Genomic DNA, 24,569 nt, shown 5'->3' on the forward strand with positions numbered 1-24,569 from the left:
GAGCATCCTGGGGGAAAAGAAACTCACAAGTGCAAACTCCGCAAAGACAGCACCAGATGTCAACTGAGGTATTTACCCCAAGGACTATTAGATCCTTGTTCCTGACGAGACGGCTGCAGTTTGTGCATTTGTTGGATTGAGAGATGAGCCCTTGTTTGAATCTGTTCACCGTGGTTCACCGTCCTGCTTCCGTGTTTAACGTGTCGCTGTTATTTTCCCCAGGTGTAAATTTGGAAAACATAGTTTACTATAAAGATGACACACACTACTTCGTCATGACTGCAAAGAAGCCGAGTTTGCTGGAGAAAGGAGTGATTCTGCAGGTGGGTGGGCTGGTGTTACCTCTTCAACTGCTGCAGCAACACTGAGGTCTAAACACACGGGAGACGGAGGGAGGATCTCCAGAACCTTGGCAAGATGTGCAAAGTTAACTTATATGTGAACCCCTGAACCACTGGAGTAGATTCCAGCCTGTGATTGTCAACACCCAAACTCATTGTTTGTATTCCAACCCGTAACTCCTCACGTTGTGACAAATACAAACTACAATCTTCTGGAAAAGAAACAGAAATTGCTGGAAACACTCAGCACATCAGGTAGCATCTGTGGAAGGAGACATCTTTTTTTTTACAAAGGGTAATCGACCTGAAAGCTAGACTCTGTCTCTCAAATTCTGCCTGACGTGCTGAATGTTTCCAGCATTTTATGTTTTCATAAAAGATACAACCTCGGTTCGATGGATCCCCTGGATATCAGGTGTAAACCAGTAAACCCCTCAGTGTGATTCAAGCCTGTGACACATGTAACAGCAAGTAAAAATGCAAGATAGAACCTTAGAATCTCAGAGAACATTTAGAATGTAATCTTGCCTCAAGGGTATGAACATCCGTGGTATATCATTCAAAATGTATTGTATGTATGACTGCAGGCACGAAATTTCGCTCAGACCGTAAGGTCTGAATGACAATAAAGGAAATTCTAATTCTAATTCTAATACGAAAAATATCACCTACAACTGTCAGCACGCTGATTCATTTTCTCATATTTTCTTCCAAGTTGGAAGACAAGTCCAATGTTTCAATTTCTTATTTTATGTGTACAGTGAAAAGTTTTGTTTTGCAAGCTATCCAATCAATTTACATATTATACATAAATACATTCGTCAAACTCAAGTAGAATAGGTAGCTTACTGGGAAAGAAACAGTGCAGAATATAATTAACAACTAAAAATAGTGCTAGGTTTATAGGTAGAAAAGAGATTTAAAGGAGTAGAGCAATTGTATTGGATTTTGATAGATCCCCTTCTGGGACCAGCATGCTATGGGTCACCATTTTTTTGGCACCATCAAAGGTGTGGGTAGTGAATGCATACAGATGAGGTGGGAGATTGAGGGGAGATTGAAGGAGTGCTGGTAAATGGGATAAGATGGGCTCTACCTAGTCAGTAAGGACAAGGGGTAAGAATAGAAGGTAAGCCATTTAGAACAGAGATGAGGAAACACTTTTTCGCACAGAGAGTTGTGAGTCTGGGGAATTCTCTGCCTCAAAGGGCGGTGGAGGCCGATTCTCCGGATACTTTCAAGAGAGAGCTAGATAGGGCTCTTAAAACATGCGGATATGGGGAGAAGGCAGGAACGGGGTACTGATTGTGGATGATCAGCCATGATCACATTGAATGGCAGTGCTGGCTCGAAGGGCTGAATGGCCTCCTCCTGCACCTATTGTTTATTGATATATGGTCAGTATGATGATGGCAGTTTGGTAGAATTGAGGCTTGTGGAATAAAAGGGTCGGCGGCAACATGTGAAAGACAGGGTGTAGAGAGGGGTGACTGGTTGTTTCTCAGCCTGCTGGACAGTAATGCTCCCCAGGGCTCAGCACTGGGATCCTTGTGTGTTCTCATGACCTAGGTAAGATTGTGCAGGTAAGGTTTCAAAACCTCTGGCTCACCCTAAACTTGGAGAGGTGGTGGGAGGTTTATTGTTGTAGATTGCAAGAGGATGTGGGCAGTGGAGCGACAGGTGGAATTTAATACTGGGAGAAGGAACGAGAGGGTGACACAGTGGCACAGCGGTTGAGTTGCTGCCTAACAGCGCCAGAGACCTGGGTTAGATACTGGCTACGGGTGCTGTCAGTACAGAGTTTGTACATTCTCCCTATAATTACATGGGTTTTCTCTAGGTGCTTCGGTTTCATCCCATACTGCAAAGACGTACAGGTTTTTAGGTTAATTGGCTTCGGTAAAATTGTAAATTGTCCCGTAGTGTATAGGACAGTGCTAGTGTACAGGGTGATTGCAGGTCACTGTGGATTCGGTGGGCTCGAAGGGCATGTTTCCGTGCTGTATCTATAAAGTCTAAAGTAATGTCAAGAGAGACATTATAGACATTATGTGCTGTGAGATCTTCGATACATTAAGCCGTGAGTTATATGGTCAGAGTTGCGGGTTGACTATCCTGTGTGGTTTCTCTGCTTTTCCTTGTTAGGATTTTGCTGACACGGAGAAGTTGCTGTCCCGGAATAACGTCAATCAGGAGGCACTGCTGAACTATGCGAGGGAGGCGGCAGACTTCTCCACCCATCGCCTACTGCCACAGATGGACTTTGCCATGAATCATTACGGCCAACCTGACGTGGCCATGTTTGATTTCACATGCATGTACGCGTCAGAGAACGCCTCGTTGATACGGGAGGAGAGCGGGAAGCGTTTGCTGGTCTCCCTCGTTGGTGACAGTCTGTTGGAGGTTAGTGCATAAACCTCAGTGAGGCTGACCAGTCCCTGTGCTGTGAGGCTGGACTCGACAGGGTTCCCCATGTGGCCAGTGGGTCATGGCCATGCTGCTGGACAATAGATTAGTAGATCTACTGCTGTGACCATTGGGCCAATAGATTCATTGCAGTGCATCAGGTCCATGAGTGATTGGTCCATGAAGCAGTCACTGATGGCATTGGAGATCTGAGCAAACTAAAAGATCACTGGATCCAGTGCAGTAGCTTACAATAGTCCCCTCTGTACCACGTTGGCTGATGTATTGTTAGTCAACAGAACACAACAGTACAGAAGAGGAGCAGGCTGCGCTGGCTGTGATGCCAATCTAATCTCATCCCACGGTTCACATCCCTCCATTCGTGACTGTAGGGTTCAGTAGGGTAGGAGGGCATGTTGGGGACGGGAGAGGGGTATTTGGGTCGGCACAGATAATAAAGGGTAGAGGCCTTAAAGTGGAGATAACTATCTACAGACCCACAGACAGGTGGCATGTGCGGGTAAGGACGTGTTGTCCTTGCAGCGACGAGACCCCAAGATAACATGGTGATGAAAGATTGTTATTCAACGAACAACATTGTCACCTGTAGCTTGATGGGAGCAAACAGTTGACGTGGCAAAGGGTGAACTCGCCTGGGTATTTCCTAAGTGATGGTACAAGGCCAGGATATTGGCTGTTACTGTGCTTCACTCTGGAATAAATTGGTTGTCAATTGGGGCAGTTTGCAGATGAGAGATAAACCCAGCAGTGGCAAAAATATGGGCAGAATTAATCAATGCAATGTCTAAGACAAGAATGGATTTTTTCATTTGGAGCCATGAAGTGGAAAGTTCAGTGATCTGACAAACTTGCAGTAACACGGGTTGCAGGCTGGTTTAAATTTGGGAGTTTTAACTTTCATTTAGCAGATGAATTTAGAGGGGAAAGGTGGGGGGGGGGGGGGGGGGGGGTCAGGGTGTGTGAGGGGGAGGGGGGGTCAGGGTGTGGAGGGGGAGGGGGGGGGTCAGGGTGTGTGAGGGGGGGAGGGTGGGGGGGTCAGGATGTATATAGGGGGGGCAGCCAAGCTGTGTCCGGAGTGGAGCGAGGTCGTGCCGGGGCGGGATGTGTCTGAGCTGCTCTTGTTGTAGACTTTGTTTCCCATCACTTATCTCAGCCTAATGGTGGTGTTTGCTCTTCCAGCCCTTTTGGCCCATGGGAACTGGGATTGCTCGTGGATTTCTGGCAGCGTTTGATGCTGCCTGGATGGTGCGAGCCTGGTCACAGGGAATTCCTCCACTCAAAGTGCTGGCAGAAAGGTGAGAGCTTCAGCTGTGGTGTATCATTGTGTCGGGCTGGGGGTTGGGGGTGGACTGATCTTTGTTGCAATTCCTCCATACGCCGGGCAGCTGACTGACTTGAATATACACACGATCACATGATTTTCATTACACGCACCCAAATCCAATCCCCACTCCACCCACCCCCACTCCGGCATCTCTGAGTTACCCTATGGTCATCGTCACATTTGTTTGTCAGTTTAGTGTCCTTCTGGCAAGCGATAGGAACCTTTAGCCGCTTGAGCCTGTTCTCTTGAATCATGCCCCACGTGATCTATGTTTTATTCATTCATTGTGTCTTGCACCATTTTCTCTAATTTGCTGATGTAAAATGAAATAGCTCTTGTTTTGAAAGCTGCTGTTGATGTTGGCGTTGGAGCGAGTTAACAACTCCACGTTCCTGCGTGCGCATATCTCTGATCATCTGTCTTAGACCAAATCATAAAGAAAGCTCATCAATACCTCTACTTCCTCAAAGGTTTGAGGAGATTTGCTATGTCGCCAAATACTCTATCAAGCTTTTACAGATGACTGGTTGCGTCACAGCCTGTTTCGGCAATGTGATCACTCCGGTCACTCACAGGTACTGAACTCCCCACATCGAAGGGACCTACAGGAAGCAATGTCTTAAGAAGGCAGCTAATATCATGGAAGACCTACACAACCCTGGCCACACTCTCTTCTTGCTACTGCAATTGAGAAGGTGGTACTGGAAGCCAAGAGCCATGACCTCCAGTTTCAAGAATACCTTCTTCCCACCGACAATCAGACTCTTGAACCACCCTTGACCACAACCCTACCTCAGCAGTAAACCACTACAAACTTTACTCTTCTATGGTTTCTCTTACATACTTTTTTTGTGCCATCTTGGTTTAGTTTACTTAGAGCAACAGATTTTTTGTTGTTGGTGTATCTGCAGCAAAGTAATATTTCATTGTTCCTGTTCATATCTGGAGCATATGACAAATAAACATGGTTGAATCTCTTGACCTCCCACATCTTTCTGCGAGAGTTCCTCATTTCCAATAGCTTTATTGATGCATGGGTTTACTGTTAGTGAAGCTAATTCCCCCTTCATTCTGGATTACTCTTACTGTCAATAAATTACACTGTGCAGTGTGTGCATCTGAATGGATGCCCCAAGGGCAAACACCTTGTTGTTTCGTGATTTCTCACAACTGTGACCAGTTTATGCACGGTCAATTGCTCAGTCATTCTGCCTGTGATTTTCACCTATCAACCAAGTATCCAGGGCCATAGAGCATGGAAACAGGCCCACCATGTCCATGCTGCGCATCAATCACCCAGCCTCTCTAATTCCATTGACCAGCACATGGTACAAAGACTTCTGTTTAAACCTAGGTGAAGGGACATGCTGTCTGAACTCTTATAACTTCTAAACAAGTGTTCAAAGGTCCAAAAGGTCAGTTTATTATCACATATACCAGTTAAGGTACAGTGAAACTCTGATTACCATACAGACATACTAAACAATAGGAACAAGACACACAAATACATAACAGTTAATATAAACATCTACCACAGCGGATTCCCCACATTCCTCACTGTGATGGAAGGCAATAAAGTCTAAACTTCTTCCTCTATTCTCCCGCGGTCGGGGCAGTCGAACCATCCGCAGTCGTGGCGATCGAAGCTCCATCAGCCGGTGATCGAAGCCCCCACGTCGGGGAGATTGGGGAGGTTGAAGTTCCTGCGGCCTGGAGTTCCCGAAGTCGGTCCCTAACCAGGGACCGCGAGTTCCACGATGTTAAAGTCCGCAGGCTCCAAGTCCGCCAGCTCTGCGATGTTAAGTCCTGCTGGCTCCCACGCGCGGTTGGAGCTCCCGAAGTCGGTCCCCAGCAGAGGACGCCAGCTCTGCGATGTTAAGTCCTGCTGGCTCCCACGCGCGGTTGGAGCTCCCGAAGTCGGTCCCCAGCAGAGGACGCCAGCTCTGCGATGTTAGGCAGTAGGGCGGACGGAGATACAATACAGAAAAACATCACCTCTCCATCAATGTAGGAGATTAAAAAACGTTTCCCAGCCCCCATTTAAAACAAGCTAAATAACATTAAAAACATACATTTAACACAAACTAAAAAACAACAAGGAAGGAAGGGGCAATACAGACTGTTGGTGAGGCGGCCATTGCGGGCTTTGTTGTGAGAGTTCAGACAGTGCATCCCCTCACCTGCAGTATGAGCGAATCCCTTCCTCCCTCTGACAACTGGCGCCGACTCCAGCAGCTCTCCACATTTCCTGGGTCAACTGGACAGGAATGGAACAGAAATCAGGGACATTTTGTGCAAATGTGCCGCATGTTGTTGTGGCACCAAGTTCCTGCGTTAGCCACGACAGAGCCGCCTGTTTCCTCTGATTAGTTTCTTCTCTATTGTAAACTTTTCCAAGTGCCCAGACAACACTGATGGCACTTACTTTTCTTTCTGTGATTCCTGCCATTAAGGAAGAGGTGAAGTTAATTTCCATGAAAGAGAGGGGTTACTTAGCATCGGGGCTGGTAACGTGAACAGTGAGTAATCGACAAACTAGCCAGGTCGTTCTTCTTGTTTGAATTCTGCCACAGAATGTAGTTGAGGCCAGTTCATTGGCTATATTTAAGAGGGAGTTAGATGTGGCCCTTATGGCTAAAGGGATCAGGGGGTTATGGAGAGAAAGCAGGTACAGGATACTGAGTTGGATGATCAGCCATGATCATATTGAATGGTGGTGCAGGCTCGAAGGGCCGAATTGCCTACTCCTGCACCTATTTTCTATGTTTCTATGTTTCTAAGATAAGCACTCCTGTCTGCTAAGATTTCCTGTCTGCTTTTCCCTCATGGAAGTTCAGGCTGCTGTGATCTGCTCACCTTTGACCCGCTGTGGAGTCATCTACACTGCATCTAAAGAAACGAGAGGGTGGACCTCTTTGTGAATCTCTTCATGAAATCTTAATCATCAATGCCATTCCTGGTTCTCTGCAGCCAGGGTGTCTTCCATTAAGAGATTCTGGTTGTTTTAATTTGTGTTAAATGCGCTTGATTTCCTTCATCAGCAGATGTCTGTGTCCTGTAAATGGTGTGATGGTGCTGAATCACTTAATGAGGTTCTTCATAAGTCCATGAGTTCTAGGAACAGAATTAGTCCATTCGGCCCATCAAGTCTACTATGCCATTCAATCATGGTTGATCTATCTTTCTCTCTCATCCCCAATCTCCTGGCTTTGCCCCATAACCCTTGACATCATTACTAATCAAAAATCGGTCAATGTCCACCTTAAACTTGGCCTCCACAGCACTCTGGCAATTAATTCAACAGACTTACCACCCTCTGACTACAGAAATTCCTTCTCATCTCCCTTCTAAAGGTACGTCCTTTTATTCTGAGACAATGGCCTCTGGTCCTAGACTCTCCCACCTGTGGAAAAATCCTCCCCGCATTCACTCTATCCAGACCACATCTAGTACACCTTTCTCTGCAGTTGACTATCTGTTTAGTTAATTGGTGGTGTGCAGGCCATGATTAATGTGCAAAATTCGTTTCCAGGGAGAGCATTTACAGATTACTGCCTCAGACCACGCCGCAGAATATCATCAAGGACCACAATGCGTACAGCATTGATCCCATCACCCGATACCCCAAGGTCAATATCCACATTGTGGACCCCAATCAGGTTAGTAAATAATCATTAATGCTCAGTCCACCAACACCATCATGTCTTGCTAAAGAAAGAACTGCAGTTGCTAGAAAAATTGAAGGTAGACACAAAATGCTGGGGAAACTCAGCGGGTGAGGCAGCATCTATGGAGAGAAGGAAATGGCGACGTTTCGGGTTGAGACCCTTCTTCAGATTGATGTCAGGGGAGGGGGTGGGACAAAGAAAGAATGTAGGCGGAGACAGTGGGAGAACTGGGAAGGGGGAAGAAGGGGATAGAGAGAGAGAAAGCAAAGGCTACCTGAAGTTAGATAAGTCAATGTTCATACCCCTTGGGTGTAAACTACCCAAGGGAAATATGAGGTGCTGTTCCTCCAATTTGCAGTGGGCCTCACTCTGACAATGGAGGAGGCCCAGGACAGAAAGGTCTGATTGGGAATGGGAGGGGGAGTTGATGTGCTGGGCCACCGGGAGATCAGCTTGGTTAAGACGGACTGAGCGGAGATGTTCAGTAAAACAATCACCGAGCCTGCGCTTGGTCACGACGATGTAGAGAAGTTGATACCTGGAACAGCAGATGCAGTAGATGAGGTTGGCAGACTCCATCCAAGGACCCAAACTGTCTTTCCAGATGAGGCAGAGGTTCACTTGCCCCTCCTCCAGCCTCATCTACTGCATCCGCTGTTCCAGGTGATATCTTCTCTTCATTGGCGTGACCACGCGCAGGCTTGGCGATCGTTTCGCTGAACACCTCCACTCAGTCCGTCTTAACCAAGCTGATCTCCCGGTGGCCCAGCACTTCAACTCCCCCTCCCATTCCCAATCTGACCTTTCTGTCCTGGGCCTCCTCCATTGTCGGAGTGAGGCCCAGCGCAAATTGGAGGAACTTCTTCTTTTTCTTCTTAAGTCCTTTGCTACTCTAGGGAGCATAGGCCATTGACAAATTGGAGCACCTCATATTTTGCTTGGGTAGTTTACACCCCAGCGGTATGAACATTGACTTCTCTTACTTCAGATAGCCTTTGCTTTCTCTGTCCATCCCCTCTCCCTTCCCAGTTCACCCACTAGTCTTCCTGTCTCCGCCTACATTTTTTCTTTGTTCCCCCTCCCCTGACATCAGTCTGAAGAATCGTCTCAATCCGAAACGTCGCCAATTCCTTCTCTCCATAGATGCTGCCTCACCCGCTGAGTTTCTCCAACATTTTGTGTCAACCGTCCTTGTCTTGCGTCTTACCAGGAGAACAGGGACTCTTGCTGCAGCTCCAGACTGCTGGGAGACATGGTCTCCTCTGTCCAACACAGCAGTAACCACAGTACAACTTCCGTCATTACAGCATTAAACCCAAGTCAGCACCGCTCTATGAACTATTATAAGCCCTAGTTCAGCAGTCAACCTGACCTCCCCATCACCACAGCACAAACATAACCCCAAGTCCTAGCCACAGCCTCCTCCAACACTCCTGCCCTCCATTGGATCCAGGCTCTATCCGTAGCCTTTTCCGAGACCCCTACATTGGATGTAAACCAGCCACTAATGATGAACCTGTTCCTTGCCCTCATCAATTGCTGGACCTTTTGACCACGGCAGTGATGGTTGCACCTTCCTTGCTAAGACATAGCCCCAGCAATCATGCCTGATTGTATGGATTCAAAGCCATGCTAGTGGATCAAAACTGGACGTCCATGAGGACTCTGTCCCTTTAGCACCACCAAAACAAGCCCTTCTGCCCAACTCGTCCATGCCAACCTATGTGTCCATCTGAGCTTGTTCCATTTGCAAATGTACACCGCCCCAATCTGTAACCTCATGGCCCGACATACCCGTCCCTACCCATGCCTTCAGTGAGGGGTATGCATTGGGCATGCCTGAAATCGAACAACGGATTACATGTGTGTAGAAGCCAAGGCAAACAATCCCGCAAGGTCAAAACTCTGCATTCATGCCATGAAATGCCGTGAATGGCGCTGGGCAGTTGGCCCTCCAGTCTGAGGAGGCAGCTTCGTGGCTATCCCTAGCGCAGTGGAAAACAGGACACAAAGTGCTGGAGTAAGCGGGTCAGGCGACATCTCTGACAGAGAACACGGATAGGTGATGTTTTGAGTCGGGAAACGGGAGCTGTCTTCCCACTCAGCATAGAGGAGCCCGGAAAAAGCAAGGTTGAAATGTTCATCCAGAAGAGCCGATGGTTGATTCACTTGCCTTCCTCCTCCGGAGGCATCCCTGCTCTGCAGCACAGCGCTGTAGTCAATCAGATCCTTTGTGTGTATCATGGAACGCATGAGTGACAGGAAGCGACAAATCCAAAAGACCCAATACTGAGGAAAGGTTTGTGCTCCCTCAGCAGCTATACCTCGGGCTGCTTTGCTGTTACAAACCCGACCGTGTGGAATAATGCCCAAGTGTGTCCTCTCAACAAGAGGCAGGAGAAATCCAACTGTTTACGAGCAGCATTTCACCATCATCTTCCCGCAGCGAATGCAGGAAGGTGTTGCCGACTTCAGCTCTAACCTGCCCGCTCATGTTTAGTTTATCTGCTCCAGGCCGACACAGCTCCAGGCAATATTACATTCTTGGTCCACACATGAACGAAGAGCCAAACTCCATGTGAGAGACTGTCCCTGAAGTCAAGGGAGCTTTTGACCCGAGAAGAAGGAAGAGATTGTGATTCCTGCAGTCCCCAGAACAGCAGTGAATCCAAGGCACTACCACTTGAGTCAATGCATCTTCTCTGCTCACTGCCCAGTGGTCAATTCTATTTGATGTCACTCACTTAATGATGCAAGAACAAGGGAAAGTTGGGCATGAATTATGTAATGATTGCGTTTAACAACATTTTCTTGACTTGCCATTACCTTTGTCTGATAACCGACCGCTGACACTGTGGATGCATCAATCAGGGGCCCAGGCCCCTGCTCACTATCACCACAAGAGAAGTTGGGAAACGGGACATCTGCCGCCCCCAGGGTGTGACTCAAACTTGACTCCCTGACGCTGCTCCCCCTTTGGAAAGCGATAAGCAACAGTGGGGCAGAACACTCCCCACCTGTCTGGATGAGCACCAGTCCGATGACTCCTAAGAAGTACGACATCAACCTGGAAAAAGCAACCATCCTAAAAACCTCATTCCACCATCAGCAGTGGTGCGTGCCAGGTACAGGAAGTACTCTGGCAACGTATCAAGGCTTTTTTCACAATACTCCCCAATGCCCAGCACTTTGGAAAAGGGTAGGAGGTACGCGGGAACGCCAATTTACGGAGGGACTCTCCCGCAAACCTGAGTCTGAGCACCGGAATGCATCAAGAGATAAAGGGCCATACTCTACTGCACGGGGGACAAGCACCCATGACGGATGGACTGCAATGAATCTCCAACCTTCTCAAGGACGATTAGGAATGGGCAATAAATGTTGTGAACATGAGCAAATCACAAAAATATCTCAGGATGAAGATTTCCACATTTCCTTCTCGTAAGATGCAATGCATCGTCTGACATCATCAAACCAACAGCAAAACTAGTCTCCCGACCCCGTCTTTCCTCTGGCCCCCATGCTCAAAGCGTCCCTTCCCTCAAGCTCTGCCTGAAGCAGTCGGCCTTAATCTAAATGCACCTTCCATCCAATCCAACCTCGTACCCAACATCAGGAAGTTAAACCTTCAATGCCCACAAGCTCCCATGGCACTCTGATGCAGGAGGAACCGTCACCCTTGCTCTAGTCCTCAGTATCGTCCTATCAGCAATAACTGAGCCAATTCCAGCAGCTTGTTTCACAGCAGCAAATTTGACCTGCCAGACCCAGCACCCAGCAGTTACCATGAACACAACCGCACTCCTCGGGTTTAGTCCTGATGCTACAGAGGATCCAGCCCTAACAGTATAACTGAAAACAGACAGCATCCGTTATGCCCTCTCACAGCAGACTAATTCCCCCACCCTACCCTGAACCTTCACAGTCACCCCAACGTATCAGGGAACCGAGCCAAACCCATCGGGCGGATGGAAGGGGTGGGATTGGGAGAGGGATAGTTGGCGAGCTTTCAGAGGAGGCTGATGTTGGATATAATTCCGCACAAGGGTTGCTGGTAGCAGTCCTGCTTCCTGACCTGCGATCGATACTCTCCAGCTAACTGGTCCTGTTCCATCTCACTCGCGTTTCCGTAGCTTTGGAGGTTTAATGGGAACTGGCTCCTCTTCACAACGGTCTCTCCCAGGAGGGGCTCCAGCTTCTAATGCCACTTTACCCAAGGCTTCTTCCCCAGGCCCCGACCTCTCTAATATTGACCCTTTCTTGGCTGCATGGGTGGGTAATAATTATTACACTCTCAAACATCATCGGCACTAATCCTGCAACAAAGCACTGGTATTTATCGCCCGTGCTGAAAGCTTCAGCCGCAGCAAGACTGACGTATCCCTTTGCTTTTGGCAGGTACGGCGCTTGTGGATCACAGCCGATCAAAAGCTTATTGCAGCACCCGAACCTCCAGAAATTTCAAAGTCACCACGCACGAAGCAGAGCACCGGTGAGTGAAAGAAGTACAATGTGAGATCCCAAGGGAATGGAGACTGGGATTGTCACCAACGATGACCTTCCACTCAATGATTTTGTTGTTTTAGCAATGGCTCGGTCTATAAATGTCCGAGAATGTAAGCGTACTTTAAAGGGTCAGGAGCAGAGCGGCATGTCCTGTAGTTCCACAGGCCCTGCACTGTGGAAGAACAATGCTCTTCAATCAACTTCAACCAACCTGAGCAGCAGCTTAATCCGGGCACACCTCTAGTAGTGCCGTGGAGTTGCTTCCAGTCTGGTCCTGTTACTCCCTAGTTCTTGACTGACTCATTCAGTCCTGTGCAGACTCTCCTAACCTACGTATCATATCTGCATGCCCTTGCCCATAGAGTCATAGAAACAGAACCTTCAGCCCACCATGTCCATGCTGACGTTTTTTGGCCTTCGGCACTTATCTTCTTAAACTTATACGGACTAATTCCCGATCCTCTCTGACTCTCAGCACATCCTTCCGACCTTGCTTTCCAGAACCTCTGCAGGCTGTTTTATTGCGCGTCTGATTGCTCTACTTACCGTGCATCTAGTGCCAATGTCCTTGATGTTGGCTCCTTTTCTGCAATTCCTCCACAAAATGGATTCACAATTGTGACAATGATGTTCTCAGACATTTGAGTGGCTTGATCACCGTATAGCGAGGTCTTTACAGGTCTCAGGACCTAGTCACCTTCCCTGATATATTTCAATGATTTAGACTTAAATATAGAGTATGAATGATTGGACTAATTGCAAATGGTACAAAAATTAACTGCTAACATAGAATACAGACATATAACAGCACAGGATGTCTGCGTCAATAGAAATATTCAAAGTGAGGTGGGTGGTGCTTTTCAGCCTGAGAGTAGAGGGAATCTGGAGCTCTTGCCTGAAGCCCTAGTTGGATTGGCAACCCTCGTCGCAAATATAACATATCTGGGTGACAAGTCAATAAGTTTGTATAATGGGTCTGAATAGCATTTCCTCAGTCAGCAGAGACATGGTTGCCTTAAATTCAGACACTGGGCTGACCCTGCACCCTGTCTTGTAATCTCATACCGGATGATGCACCAAGGTCCCTAAGATCCCGTTCCAGTACAATCCTGATCAGATTTACCTCACACTGCACCAACCCCCATTGCTGCACCTTTCACCATGACCCATCTAGCCTGTACCGACCCTCCTGATCACAATCCCTGCAACTGCAACATTCTCACCCCCCTCCCCCTAAACCATTGCTAGTAATGCCTCCTTTCTGTTTACAGAAACCTTGGCACGGTCAAATGTGTTGCTCGCCTGGTGCCAGAAGCAAACGCAGGGCTACAAGAATGTCAACGTGGTTGACCTGACGGCATCGTGGAAGAGCGGACTGGCGCTCTGTGCCATCATCCATCGATACCGCCCAGACCTGATGTGAGTGTCTGCAGCCGCGTCTTGCCTGCTTTGAGGGGCCAGTGGGGAACTGGAACCATTACATACAGAGCTCCACCTCTCCCGCAAAAGGTGGCCTTCTGCTGGCACTCAGGATATGCAGCAGTGGTGACGTACCAATTATTATTTTGAATTTGGGCTCCACGTACGTTATTTTGGGATGTTTGGATGCAACTGAAGCTTATGTTGTGGTCTCACTGGAGTCTTCTGTTCTGTGTGCGTGATGCGTTTTCCTGTCTAGGCTGGCCTTTCACTGAAATCCAATGCAAAATCCTTGAGTGTCCTATCAGCAGTGTGAATTAATTAGGTCAATGTGTTAGATTTTGATTACCTTCTGGAACATGGCCAGCATTTATTACCATCCACTGAGAAATGTTAGAAATGAATGTTTTCATAGTGTTGATGGGGGATGAGGGTTGTAGGATTTTTAAGGACGTGACAGATGGTGAGTAATCTTAGAGGAGTCTTGCTTCCTTTGACCTTCTGGATAATAGAGTGCTCCAACAGGTGAGATGTCCACTGCATCTACTGCAGGTGAGATATTCCGATGGAGGAAAAAAATGTTAGTCTCAGTAACGGTGAGAGTAAACTCACAGCATTGCATACAGCCATCATGTTGATACGGTTTTTTTGAGGGCTGGGGAATCTGCCTTCTTAGTGGCTGATGGGCAAAGAATGCTTGCATTTCATGACACCAGGCTGCTGTTAATATTGTAAGATACTGGAATGGCTTAGTTTGCTGTGCCGTTCAGTAAGTCTGTGATCTGATCTTAGTCCTGAACTCCTGTGCCCCATATTCAAATTATTTCTGTTACCTCAGCCTGTACTAAGTGATTCGGCATCCAAAGAGTCACAGCCCCTGAGAGGAAATAATTCACCTTAAATAGAATTAAATAGAATAGGTAGAATTCTGAAACAATACTACCTAGTATTAGATTCCCTCCCCCCCCCCCCCCCCCCCCCCCCCCCCCCCACCACCAAAGAGCAAAATCTTACCAAACCCGGTCAGCCATATTTCAGCGAGATCACCCATTTTCCTGTTCTGGACCGCAGCTGATTCACTTTTCAGTGCAAGGGCAACTTGTTCAGTCAGTCAATCCACCCAGCAAATCCTGTGACTACCTGACCGATTGATCAATTAACCAATGTTCCTTCCCGTTTGCCTGCAGCGACTTTCAGCAGCTGAATGAGAGGAACGTGGAGAGCAATAACCAGCTGGCATTCGACATTGCCGAGCGTGAATTTGGGATTTCGCCCATAATGACGGGGAAGGAGATGGCATCCGTGGGTGAACCGGACAAACTGAGCATGGTGATGTACCTGCTGCAGTTCTACGAGATGCTCAAGGACATCTCTCCTGATGGTGAGCAGATGCATTCAGTGCATTTTATTTGAAAAAAAATCCGCAGTGTTTAGTTTAGAACATAAAAACATAGAAAAATAGGTGCAGGAGTACGTCATTCGGCCCTTGGAGCCAGCACCGTCATTCAAAATGATCATGGCTGATCATCTAAAATCAGTACACCATTCCTGCTTTTTCCCCATATCCCTTGATTCCTTTAGCCCTAAGAGCTAAATCTAACTCCCTCTTGAAAACACCCAATGAATTGGCCGCCACTGCCTTCTATGGCAGAGAATTCCACAGATTCACAACTGGATGAAAAGGCTGTTCACCTAGTATAGCCATGATATAAATGAATCTTTGACCTCTTGGGGGGGAGGGGGTTGTACCACCCTTATTGTGATTTTCCACAATGCAAAGCCACGTCACCTACTCGTGCATCCATTGAGAATTGTTACTTGAAATAAAATTATGTTGATTTATTTATGTTTTACCCACATCATTTCCATACGAGCAAATTTTATTCTGTATCTCAAATTTTTAGACAATGATTTATGAATTCCACACAGGTGAATTTCCGTTATTTAGAGAACAGTATTTGTATTACGAGGGCCGAATTGTTAATCACACGCATTCTATCGGGCGCTAGAGAACCACTTCAAAGTTACTTTGAAAATTAACAAGCAGAATAACAGCTGCCTTGGGGAAAATAAATTGCTCCCATGCAACCTGCTTGCAACAATCAGACACCATTCTCTCTTAAGAACACAATTCACTGCTGGAGACCTTGAGAATAGTACCTTGTCACTTTTATTGAAACTTGTCCAATGGAACTCAATTAAATAATGTTCAGTGTCTTTAGCTTGCAGTAACAAAACCAAACTTAAATACCTTTATTTTTGAAAATCCTGTGCGAAAAATAATGCTGTTACACCCCCCCCCCCCCTTTTCTCCTTTGGCACAATTGTTTTATAACAGTTTATTATAGCGCAAACTTTCTTAGGAACACAACGTTTGCTTTATAGCAGAACTATCAGTGAACTTGTGTTAAATAACATCTCCATTTTGTGGTGATACAATCATTTTGTTAATTAACTAATACTCCAGGGTATAGTAGTACAGTTTTTGTGGTAAAGGACTAATACTCCAAGAGTAATATTGTCGTAGTGTTAAGTGGTTAATGCTCTGGTCTGTACTGGTCTATTTGTGGTTAATACTCTGGTCTGTACTGGTATTCAAGCGTATGGTAAGTTTAGTCACATTTGTTAGATTTGTACACCAGCTACTCCACCTTGTGAAAGGGCCACTAATCCAGGACGTGGCTGTTGATGTGTGATTATTAGCAAGTGACATGTGTTACAGATTGAGATATTATCGTGTTATTGATCAAGTACCACAGGATCTGGACCAATGGTCGGAAATCGTGAGTTTGATTGACACCATAGGGGAACAGATTTAAATTGGCGTGCTTAAAAATCAGGGTCGTAAGGAGAAAAACAAATGCAGTAAGTGGTTAGCTTCAGGGGCGTATACCACCAGATTCAGAGGCAAGGAAATTGGAAAAGTCTGGAAGAGAAAAAAATTGCAGGGTTAAGTGAAAGAGCAGGCAGTTAGGCCAGACTGAATTGTCTCAAAGAACCGTCAATGATTTGATGAGCCGGATGCTCCTTCAATGATGCATTTGTTTGTGGCCTTTAATTAAGGTGGTTATTGAGAATATTTACCAATGTATATCATGCAATCACAGATTCCAACACAGAATTCTTAATTCTAAGCAAGAGTGGCCATTACCTGATACTCTCCCCAAAGTCCTGCATAAAGAATAACCCCAGTCTCTTCAATCGTTTCTTTTAACTACAGCCCTCCATTCCAGGCATGATCCTGGTGAATCTCTTCTGCGCGCCCTCTGTACCACATCCTTCCTGCAGTGTGTGGTGACTGGAACTGTACTAGCTTGATTCCAGGCACCTGTTACATGTATCTACTGTTCACCCAGAATATGAAAGAAAGTGGGTCTAATTTAGAGTTTGTTTCAACAGAACTGGTTTAAGTGGCAGGCTTTGTTCATATAGGCGGCTTGTGATCAGCTGTACTGACTCATTCTGCGTTTGCAGCCACTGGGCTAAAGTTATGAATGGACTTCTCCCCTACAGAATACCTGCTGGGATTTCACTCGTCCACCATTGGGGTTACCACAAAATCGCCCATCTCGTTCCTCACCAGGCTGGGACAGAATATCACACGAAAACGGATGCCAAAGGTAAGCTTCTGAGGAGAGGGGAGGGAAGTGTTTCCTGCTCATTTGTACCGGTGATTCTGCTACCACCGGGTAGAAGAACAAGGATGGATCTGGTTTAGGTTCCATCACTTCTGGACGTGGCATCACAAACGCTGAAGGTTGTGAGAGGGATCAGTAGTTGTTTAGACTGAGCCAGTAAAGACTGATCTTCAAAGTCAAAGGTGGAGAGAATTAGACCACCGCTCCAGGGAGTTGGAGTATTTAGTTTCCTACACATTCTGTGTTCCTGACATAGGCTTACACATGTCCTGAATAAACATCGAGGTAAACTAGTGCCTCCCATCACTTTCTATATCGGTGAGACCAAGCGGAGGTTGGGCGATCGTTTCGCCGAACGCCTCCGCTCAGTCCGTAATAACCAACCTGACCTCCCGGTGGCTCAACAATTCAACTCCCCCTCTCACTCCGTATCCGACCTCTCTGTCCTGGGTCTCCTCCATGGCCAGAGTGAGCAACACCGGAAATTGGAGGAACAGCACCTCGTATGCTTGGGGAGTCTGCATCCTGGGGGCTTGAACATTGAATTCTCCCAATTTTGTTAGCCCTTGCTGTCTCCTCCCCTTCCTTAGCCCTCCTGCTGTCTCCTCCCATCCCCCAGCCTTCGAGCTCCTCTTCCTTTTTCCTTTCTTCTCCCCACCCCCCCATCTCCGATCAGTCTGAAGAGGGGTTTCGGCCCGAAACGTTGCCTTTTTCCTTCGTTCCATAGATGCTGCTGCACCCGCTGAGTTTCTCCAGCTTTTTTGTGTACCTTCGATTTTCCAGCATCTGCAGTTCCCTCTTAAACACTGATCTTCACAGTGTTCACCAGTGTCCATTAATCCACTCCTGATTGCATTCAATATTATCCACTAGACTAGATCATCCACAACTAGCCCATTAATCCATTCCAATGTTTACTAGTGACGCCCATTGTCCAATGAGTTCACAAGTGCCCAAAACCCCACTTCCCACGTGCACTATTGGTCACCTTTAGCTGAGTTTGCAAGAGTTTTCTAGTGCACTTCCTGCTTGCCATGTCACTGCTCGTCATCCCACTTTGTGCTAACCTTCACAAGCCCACTTCACACTGTGTTCACGTATCCATAGGCCCACTTCACACTGTGTTCACGTGTTCACAAGCCTACATCACACTGTGTTTACGATATCTGCAGGCCACTTCCCATTGTGTTCAGGTGTCACCGTGAGCCCACCCCACTGTATTCACTACTGCTCACCTTCAGCTGTGTTTATAGGTGTTGACTGACACACGTCCTGCTCTGTTACGCCCACTGCCCCACGTCCCACTTTGAGCTAACATCCTTGAGCCCACACCCTGTTGTTCACAATTATCCAGGCAGCTGTTTCACGCCGTGTTTGTGAGTATTCACAAGCCTACATAACACTGTGTGCATGAGTGTCAGCAGCCTCATGTCTCACTGTGTTCATCATTATCCACCAGCACACGTCACACAGTGTTCACAGGTTCTGCAGATCCACGCCCCGTTATGGTCACAAGTATCTACAGCTAATTTCACGCTGTGTTCGTGAGTACCCACTGTGCGCAGGTTTTGCAGGCCTTACAACATAGACCATTCGGCCCATCTAGTCCATGGTCGTGGAGGCCCACATGCTTGGTTGGCGCTGCGTTCAAAGGCCATTTAGCCATCTCTGTTGCTTTAACGAGTGCTAGGGCAGCAATGTCCACCATTCTCCAGTAATGCTGCTATATTGTCACCCTTCACCAGTGGCCGCTATCCAGTTCTTGTCATGTCCCTCCACCAGACTGCAATCACACCCTCGAGGACACTACCTGCTCTACCACTGAGGTGCCGACCCAGGGACCCAGGGGATCGGCACCGACCCCCAGCATCAGTTGATCAAATTCTCTCTGTGTTTCTGTTTTAGGCTGATGGAGAACTTGGGGCAGGAAGCTACTTGGCAATGAAACATGTGAGTTAGTTCAGGTAGAAGGAACGTCAACCACACTCACCCTGTGAGTACAGTGACCCCTGACCCCACAGTGACCCCTGACCCCACTCACCCTGTGAGTACAGTGACCCCTGACCCCACTCACCCTGTGAGTACAGTGACCCCTGACCCCGCTCACCCTGTGAGTACAGTGACCCCTGACCCCACTCACCCTGTCTACAGTGTGACCCCTGACCTAACTCACAACCAGTACACAGAAACCCCCTGACCCTGCTCACGCTGTGTTGAACAAAAAACCCTTGCCCACCCTCACTCTATGTACAGAGAGAGAGACCCCATTCCCTGCTGCCCCAATAAAGTGATCACACTTACCCTGTGTACAGAGCATCACTTGACCTCTCAGACTCTGTGTTCAGTGATCCATGGCCATGAGTACAGAGAAATCTCTGTCCCTATGGAACCTGGGTCTAGAGTGACCACTGGAAACTCTGACCCTCTGTATGGTGCCGTGGTCTTGTGCTCTGTGACCCCTGACCCCCGACCCCATGACCTCATGTATAGACAGAACCCTGATCCCTGACTTGATGCCCAGTGATCCCTGACCCTACATAAGGGATAATGATGTCAGGTTGATGTCTATACCCCTCACACCCAGTGCAGGAAACCATTCCGGGCACCGTGGTCTGTTCAGATTTACATTGGGAGTGGACCTGGTGGGGTTATCTCTTTGTCTCTGTCTTTTAGGATAATGTAGAACGTGCAACAATGAGCAGGCTGGCAGACAAACAAGTGAGTTAGTTCCAGTAGTTTAGTTTAGTTTAGAGACACCGTGCGGAAACAGGCCCTTTGGCCCACCGAGTCAGCGCCGACCAGCGATTCCCGTCCACTAGCACTATCCTATACACTAGGGACAATTTACAGTTTCTACAGAAGCCAATTAACCTACAAACCTGTACATCTTTGGTGTGTGGGAGGAAACCGGAGCACCCGGGGAAAACCCACGCAGTCACTGGGAGAACGTCCAAACTCCGTACAGACAGCACCTGTAGCTTGGATCGAACCCAGGACCCTGGCGGTGTAATGTATAAACTCTATCACCTCGCCCAGGCCATAGAGGGAATGACAACCCCGCTCACCTGTGAATACTGTGACCCATGGACCCACTCACCATTTCTACAGGGTGACCCCTGGCCCCACTGTCCTAAACACAGTCACCTGTCTCAACTCACTGTGCTCCCCCTTAACCTGACCCCACACACAGTGCGCAGACTGACCCCTGGCCCCACCTGCCATTCTTCTCATTTCCTTCACTGACTGTGTGATGAAAGATCTTCCGGGCTCCTCTCCTCCTCACACTTTTGTCTTGAATGGTTTATGATAATGGATGAATGATTTGATTCTATTTCTTTCCAATTTTAGGGATTTTTAAACCGTACGCCTACAACAGCAGAACTTGACAAATCAGTGAGTTTGCCCTCTAGTGTAGTGACTGAGGCTTTCAGCTCATTAAGCACCTTGACCCAAGTTCCTCTTGAGCTAGACCCTGTCTACAGTCCTCACCCACTGACCCCAATGTACGGTGTAACCTCTGACCCTATGTGCAGTGTGACCCTTGAATCTCCTGAACCATGTACGCAGTGTGACCCTTGAACCCAGTGATCCACGCACATAATCACTGAACCCACTAACCCTGTGTACAGAGCCCCCCCCCCCACTGTATAGACTGGTACAGCGTGACTCCTGACCACTGCTACTGTACCTGCTGACCCCGAAACCTGCTGACCTCGTGTAGACTGACCCCCTCCCATGTACTGACCGGTACACTGTGAACCCTGATCCCATTGAACAGTATTACTTCATCCCCTGCACTGACCAATACACTGTGACCTCTCAATCTGCTGACCCCCGACTCTTGTATCAGCATGTACACTGTGACCCATGAACCTGTGGATACTGTTTTCATTGTAAGAGGAATTGGTTATTTAATCATTGTGTGTAGCCACTTTGTGGCGCCCCACCCTCCATGTGACGCATCTCCCTCCAGCTCCTTATCCTGTTAATATGCCTTGATTATCAGCAACTTTATGTTTGATGTGAACATGCCTTCAGCTGCCATTTACAGGAGAGACATTCACACTTCCAACCTATTTTCACGTTCCCTGTTTCCCAGCAGGCTGGTTCTCTCCGTTAGACTGAGTTCTTTGTGCCTCATCTGCCCAATCATAAAAGTCACTCGTTTTCGATCTCACCTTGTTGTTCTGATTTATATCTGACAAACCGGGAAGGAATCCTCCAGATGCCAGGCTAAACTTGCCTGGTTTGTGGAGTCTGCATTAACCTCTGGGTGGAGGACACAGATACCATCAGGGCGTTCTGGCTTGGAGTGTGCCTCCGAGCTGCTCACACCTCTCCAGCTGGGTTCACACGGGGACCATGTACACCCTTTGTACAGCCCGTGGCGGTCCAGCCCCTTGAATGGAAATTGTTGATTTAATTCTGATCTTTACCTAACTTTTTCCAAGGATCAAGACTATATAAAAAACTGGAAATGCTGGAGATACACAGTAGGTCAGATATAGAGAGAAAGTGTTAATCTTTCAGTTCAACGATCCTTTATCTGGACGTGGTTTGAGGATGCAGAGGGGTGACGGGAATGGAGGGGTAGGGCCGGAGAGACTGGGCAAGGTGATGCGTACCGGTCAGGCGGAGCCACTGAGCCAGGTCAACAAACCGAGGGTGGGCCTGGAGGAGGTATAAACGGGGGCGGGAGACATGTTTAGAAATGTTACGGATGCTGGAAATCGAATTGCAAGCGGTAGTGCTGCTGATCTGGTGGTTGACATCAGGTGTGGATTGCCCAGGTGTTCAGTGCCTTGCTAGGAGACAAGGTGCAATTCCTCACAGTTTCCTTGGAAGTGTGAAAGAGGCTGAGCACGAGATGGAAGTGAGAGGGCAGATTAATGTGATGGACAAATGAAAGTTCTGCCTGTTTTTCGTTCTCCACAGAGTTCACCCTGCATTTAGTCTCCTTGGTGCAGAGGAGATTATATCTCGAGCAGCAAATACTATGAATCATAGAATCGTACAGCACAGGAACTGGCTTTAAGCTCACTTCATCTAAGCCGGCCTGTCGTGATGTCTATCTATTGCTATCCCCTGTGGTCTGAAGGCAGATGTTCCACAAAGCGGTTACCCAATGATTTTGGTTTCCCCAGTGTAGAGGAGACCATGCTGTGAACACTGAATGCACTCCACTAGATTGTAAGAAGTGCAAGTGAATGACTACTTCACCTGGATAAACTATTTGCGTCCCTGGATAGTGGGAAGAGTTGAAAAGACAAATGTGTCACCTGTGGGTGCAGGGAAATTGCTGTAAGAAACGGGGTGGTTGGTGAGAACGGAAACCAGGGAGCCATAGAGGGAACGTAGAGAAAGGGAAGGAGAGAGGGAGATGTGTCTGGAGAGAGCGATCTGTTGGATGCATAGGCTGGTGGGGTGGGAGGTGAGGACCAGGGGAGCTCGATTCTTGTTCTGTTTCGTAGGAGAGGGTGAGAGCAGAGGCATGGGGAATAGATCAGATGCAGTCAAGATCTTTGTTAAGAGTGGTAAAGGGGAAACTGGTGTTCAGGAAGAAGGAAGACATTCCAGAGACACCAGTACAGAAAGTCTCTTCATCGGAGCAAACACGGCGGAGATGGAAGGGCTGGGAGAGTAGAACAGAGTCCTTGCAAAAGGCAGGACGAAGAGTAATCTAGAAAGCTGCAGTAGTCGATAGGCTTGCAATGAGTCTTAGTGGCACGTCTGAGATGGAGATTGAGAGGTCTGGAAAGGAGAAGAAAAGAGTCAGTGATTGACCATGCAATGGTGAGGACAGGGTTGAATTGGCAGCAAAAGTGATGAAATATTCGAGTTTAACATGAGTGCAGGAAGCAGCACGAAGGTAGTCATGGATGCACTGCGAGAAAAGTTGAGGGAATGGGTTCAGATAGGACTGACACAAAGACTTTTCCTTAAAAAGTCAGCCATGGCTTGAGCTCATGCGAGTGCCCACAGCTGCACCAGTGGGTGGAGTTCAAGAATAAATTGTTCAATGTGAGGATGTTGGGCCAGGTGAATGGGTTTGTTGGGCTGGGGAATTGGTTGGGCCTCTATTCAAGGAAGTAGTGGAGGCTCAATGGACACTCGTGGTGTGGGATGGTGATGTAAAGAGACTGTATGTCCATGGTGAGGACCAGAGAATTGCAAACAGGCAGGGTGTTGGAGGGCAGTAGAGGTGTCACAGATGACATCAGGCTTTTGTGGTGTTTGGTTGAGGCCGTACACATTGGACAGACAGCGTTCGTTGTTGCCTCGCCGGCGATTGTGTTGAGGATTTTGTGCTTCTGATTCACTGAGTTTTCCCAGGACGTCCATCATGCTCTCCTCGTCCTTTACAGCCAATAACACCACTGCATTCACCATCCCCACCATAGCCTTATGTCCACTCGCCGTGTCCATGCGTTCCTTACCTAAGGCACCTTCCCTGCTCCACAACACCCTTCTTTGGATACCACCCAGTAACGTCACTCAGAGACTCGGAGTCCTATTGACACTGGCCCTGTGCACACCTGCACAGACTGGGGTGTATACCAACTGTGTACACAGGCGCGTGTGTACAGTGTCCCGCAGACTGCTGAGAAGCCTGAGTATGTGTGCCAAGTGGACAATGTGTTAGCCTCCCCTTCGCACAGCAGTGTTCACCCAACTTTCACCTTAGGTATGGTGACACCAGAGCTCTAGACTGTAAGATCATTAACCTCTGACCCTCTCCACCCATCTCGTGTACACTGACACTCTCCCCATTCTGACCCCATCCATCTGTGTATTCTGACCCTGTCCTCTCCTTTTCAGATTTGTTGACATTCTTTTTGTGTTTTAGGCCATGTATAGAAGTATGACAGTTCAAACTCCAGTGAAACGAGTGAGTGTGTCCTTTGTACAACAATGCAGTGGTCATTGTCACCATTGATTCTGTAGAGTGTCAACCTATCTGCTCGGGTTTGTAACTGATTCCAAGGTACAGAGTAACACCTGACCCCCATTACAGAGCAGTCCCTGTCCCCACTGACCATGTGTTGTATAGTGACCCCTGACCCCACTAACTGCAGTCACCTCTGACCCCGTTGCCCCTATTTAGAGAGAAATCTCTTCCCCATGGACCCTGTGTACAGAGTGACCATTGAGACCACTGATCCTTTGTATAGTCACAGCTGACCCCGGGCCTAGGCAGAACCCCCAATCTCACTGACCCTGTGACCAGTGACCCCTGTATAAAGGA

At 47.8% G+C, this 24,569-nt stretch overlaps 1 protein-coding gene across 12 annotated transcripts in view; it reads left to right on the forward strand.

Annotated features, from left to right (window-relative positions):
* LOC129706261 (F-actin-monooxygenase MICAL3-like) overlaps positions 1-24,569 on the forward strand; it is a 206,920-nt gene that overhangs the window by 71,490 nt on the left and 110,861 nt on the right. For 10 of the 12 annotated variants that reach the window (XM_055650399.1, XM_055650403.1, XM_055650402.1 and 7 more), the window contains exons 7-18: positions 223-323; positions 2,487-2,744; positions 3,948-4,063; positions 7,625-7,751; positions 12,159-12,252; positions 13,538-13,685; positions 14,873-15,066; positions 17,199-17,305; positions 19,229-19,273; positions 19,997-20,041; positions 20,672-20,716; positions 24,171-24,212. In XM_055650399.1, the coding sequence (XP_055506374.1) occupies positions 223-323; positions 2,487-2,744; positions 3,948-4,063; positions 7,625-7,751; positions 12,159-12,252; positions 13,538-13,685; positions 14,873-15,066; positions 17,199-17,305; positions 19,229-19,273; positions 19,997-20,041; positions 20,672-20,716; positions 24,171-24,212 (1,322 nt within the window). The remainder of the gene's footprint in view (positions 1-222; positions 324-2,486; positions 2,745-3,947; positions 4,064-7,624; positions 7,752-12,158; positions 12,253-13,537; positions 13,686-14,872; positions 15,067-17,198; positions 17,306-19,228; positions 19,274-19,996; positions 20,042-20,671; positions 20,717-24,170; positions 24,213-24,569) is intronic. The other 2 variants (XM_055650400.1, XM_055650410.1) reach the window with 2 other exon arrangements.

The sequence above is a fragment of the Leucoraja erinacea genome, chromosome 19 (genome assembly GCF_028641065.1).
Source record: "Leucoraja erinacea ecotype New England chromosome 19, Leri_hhj_1, whole genome shotgun sequence".
NCBI lineage: Eukaryota > Metazoa > Chordata > Chondrichthyes > Rajiformes > Rajidae > Leucoraja > Leucoraja erinaceus.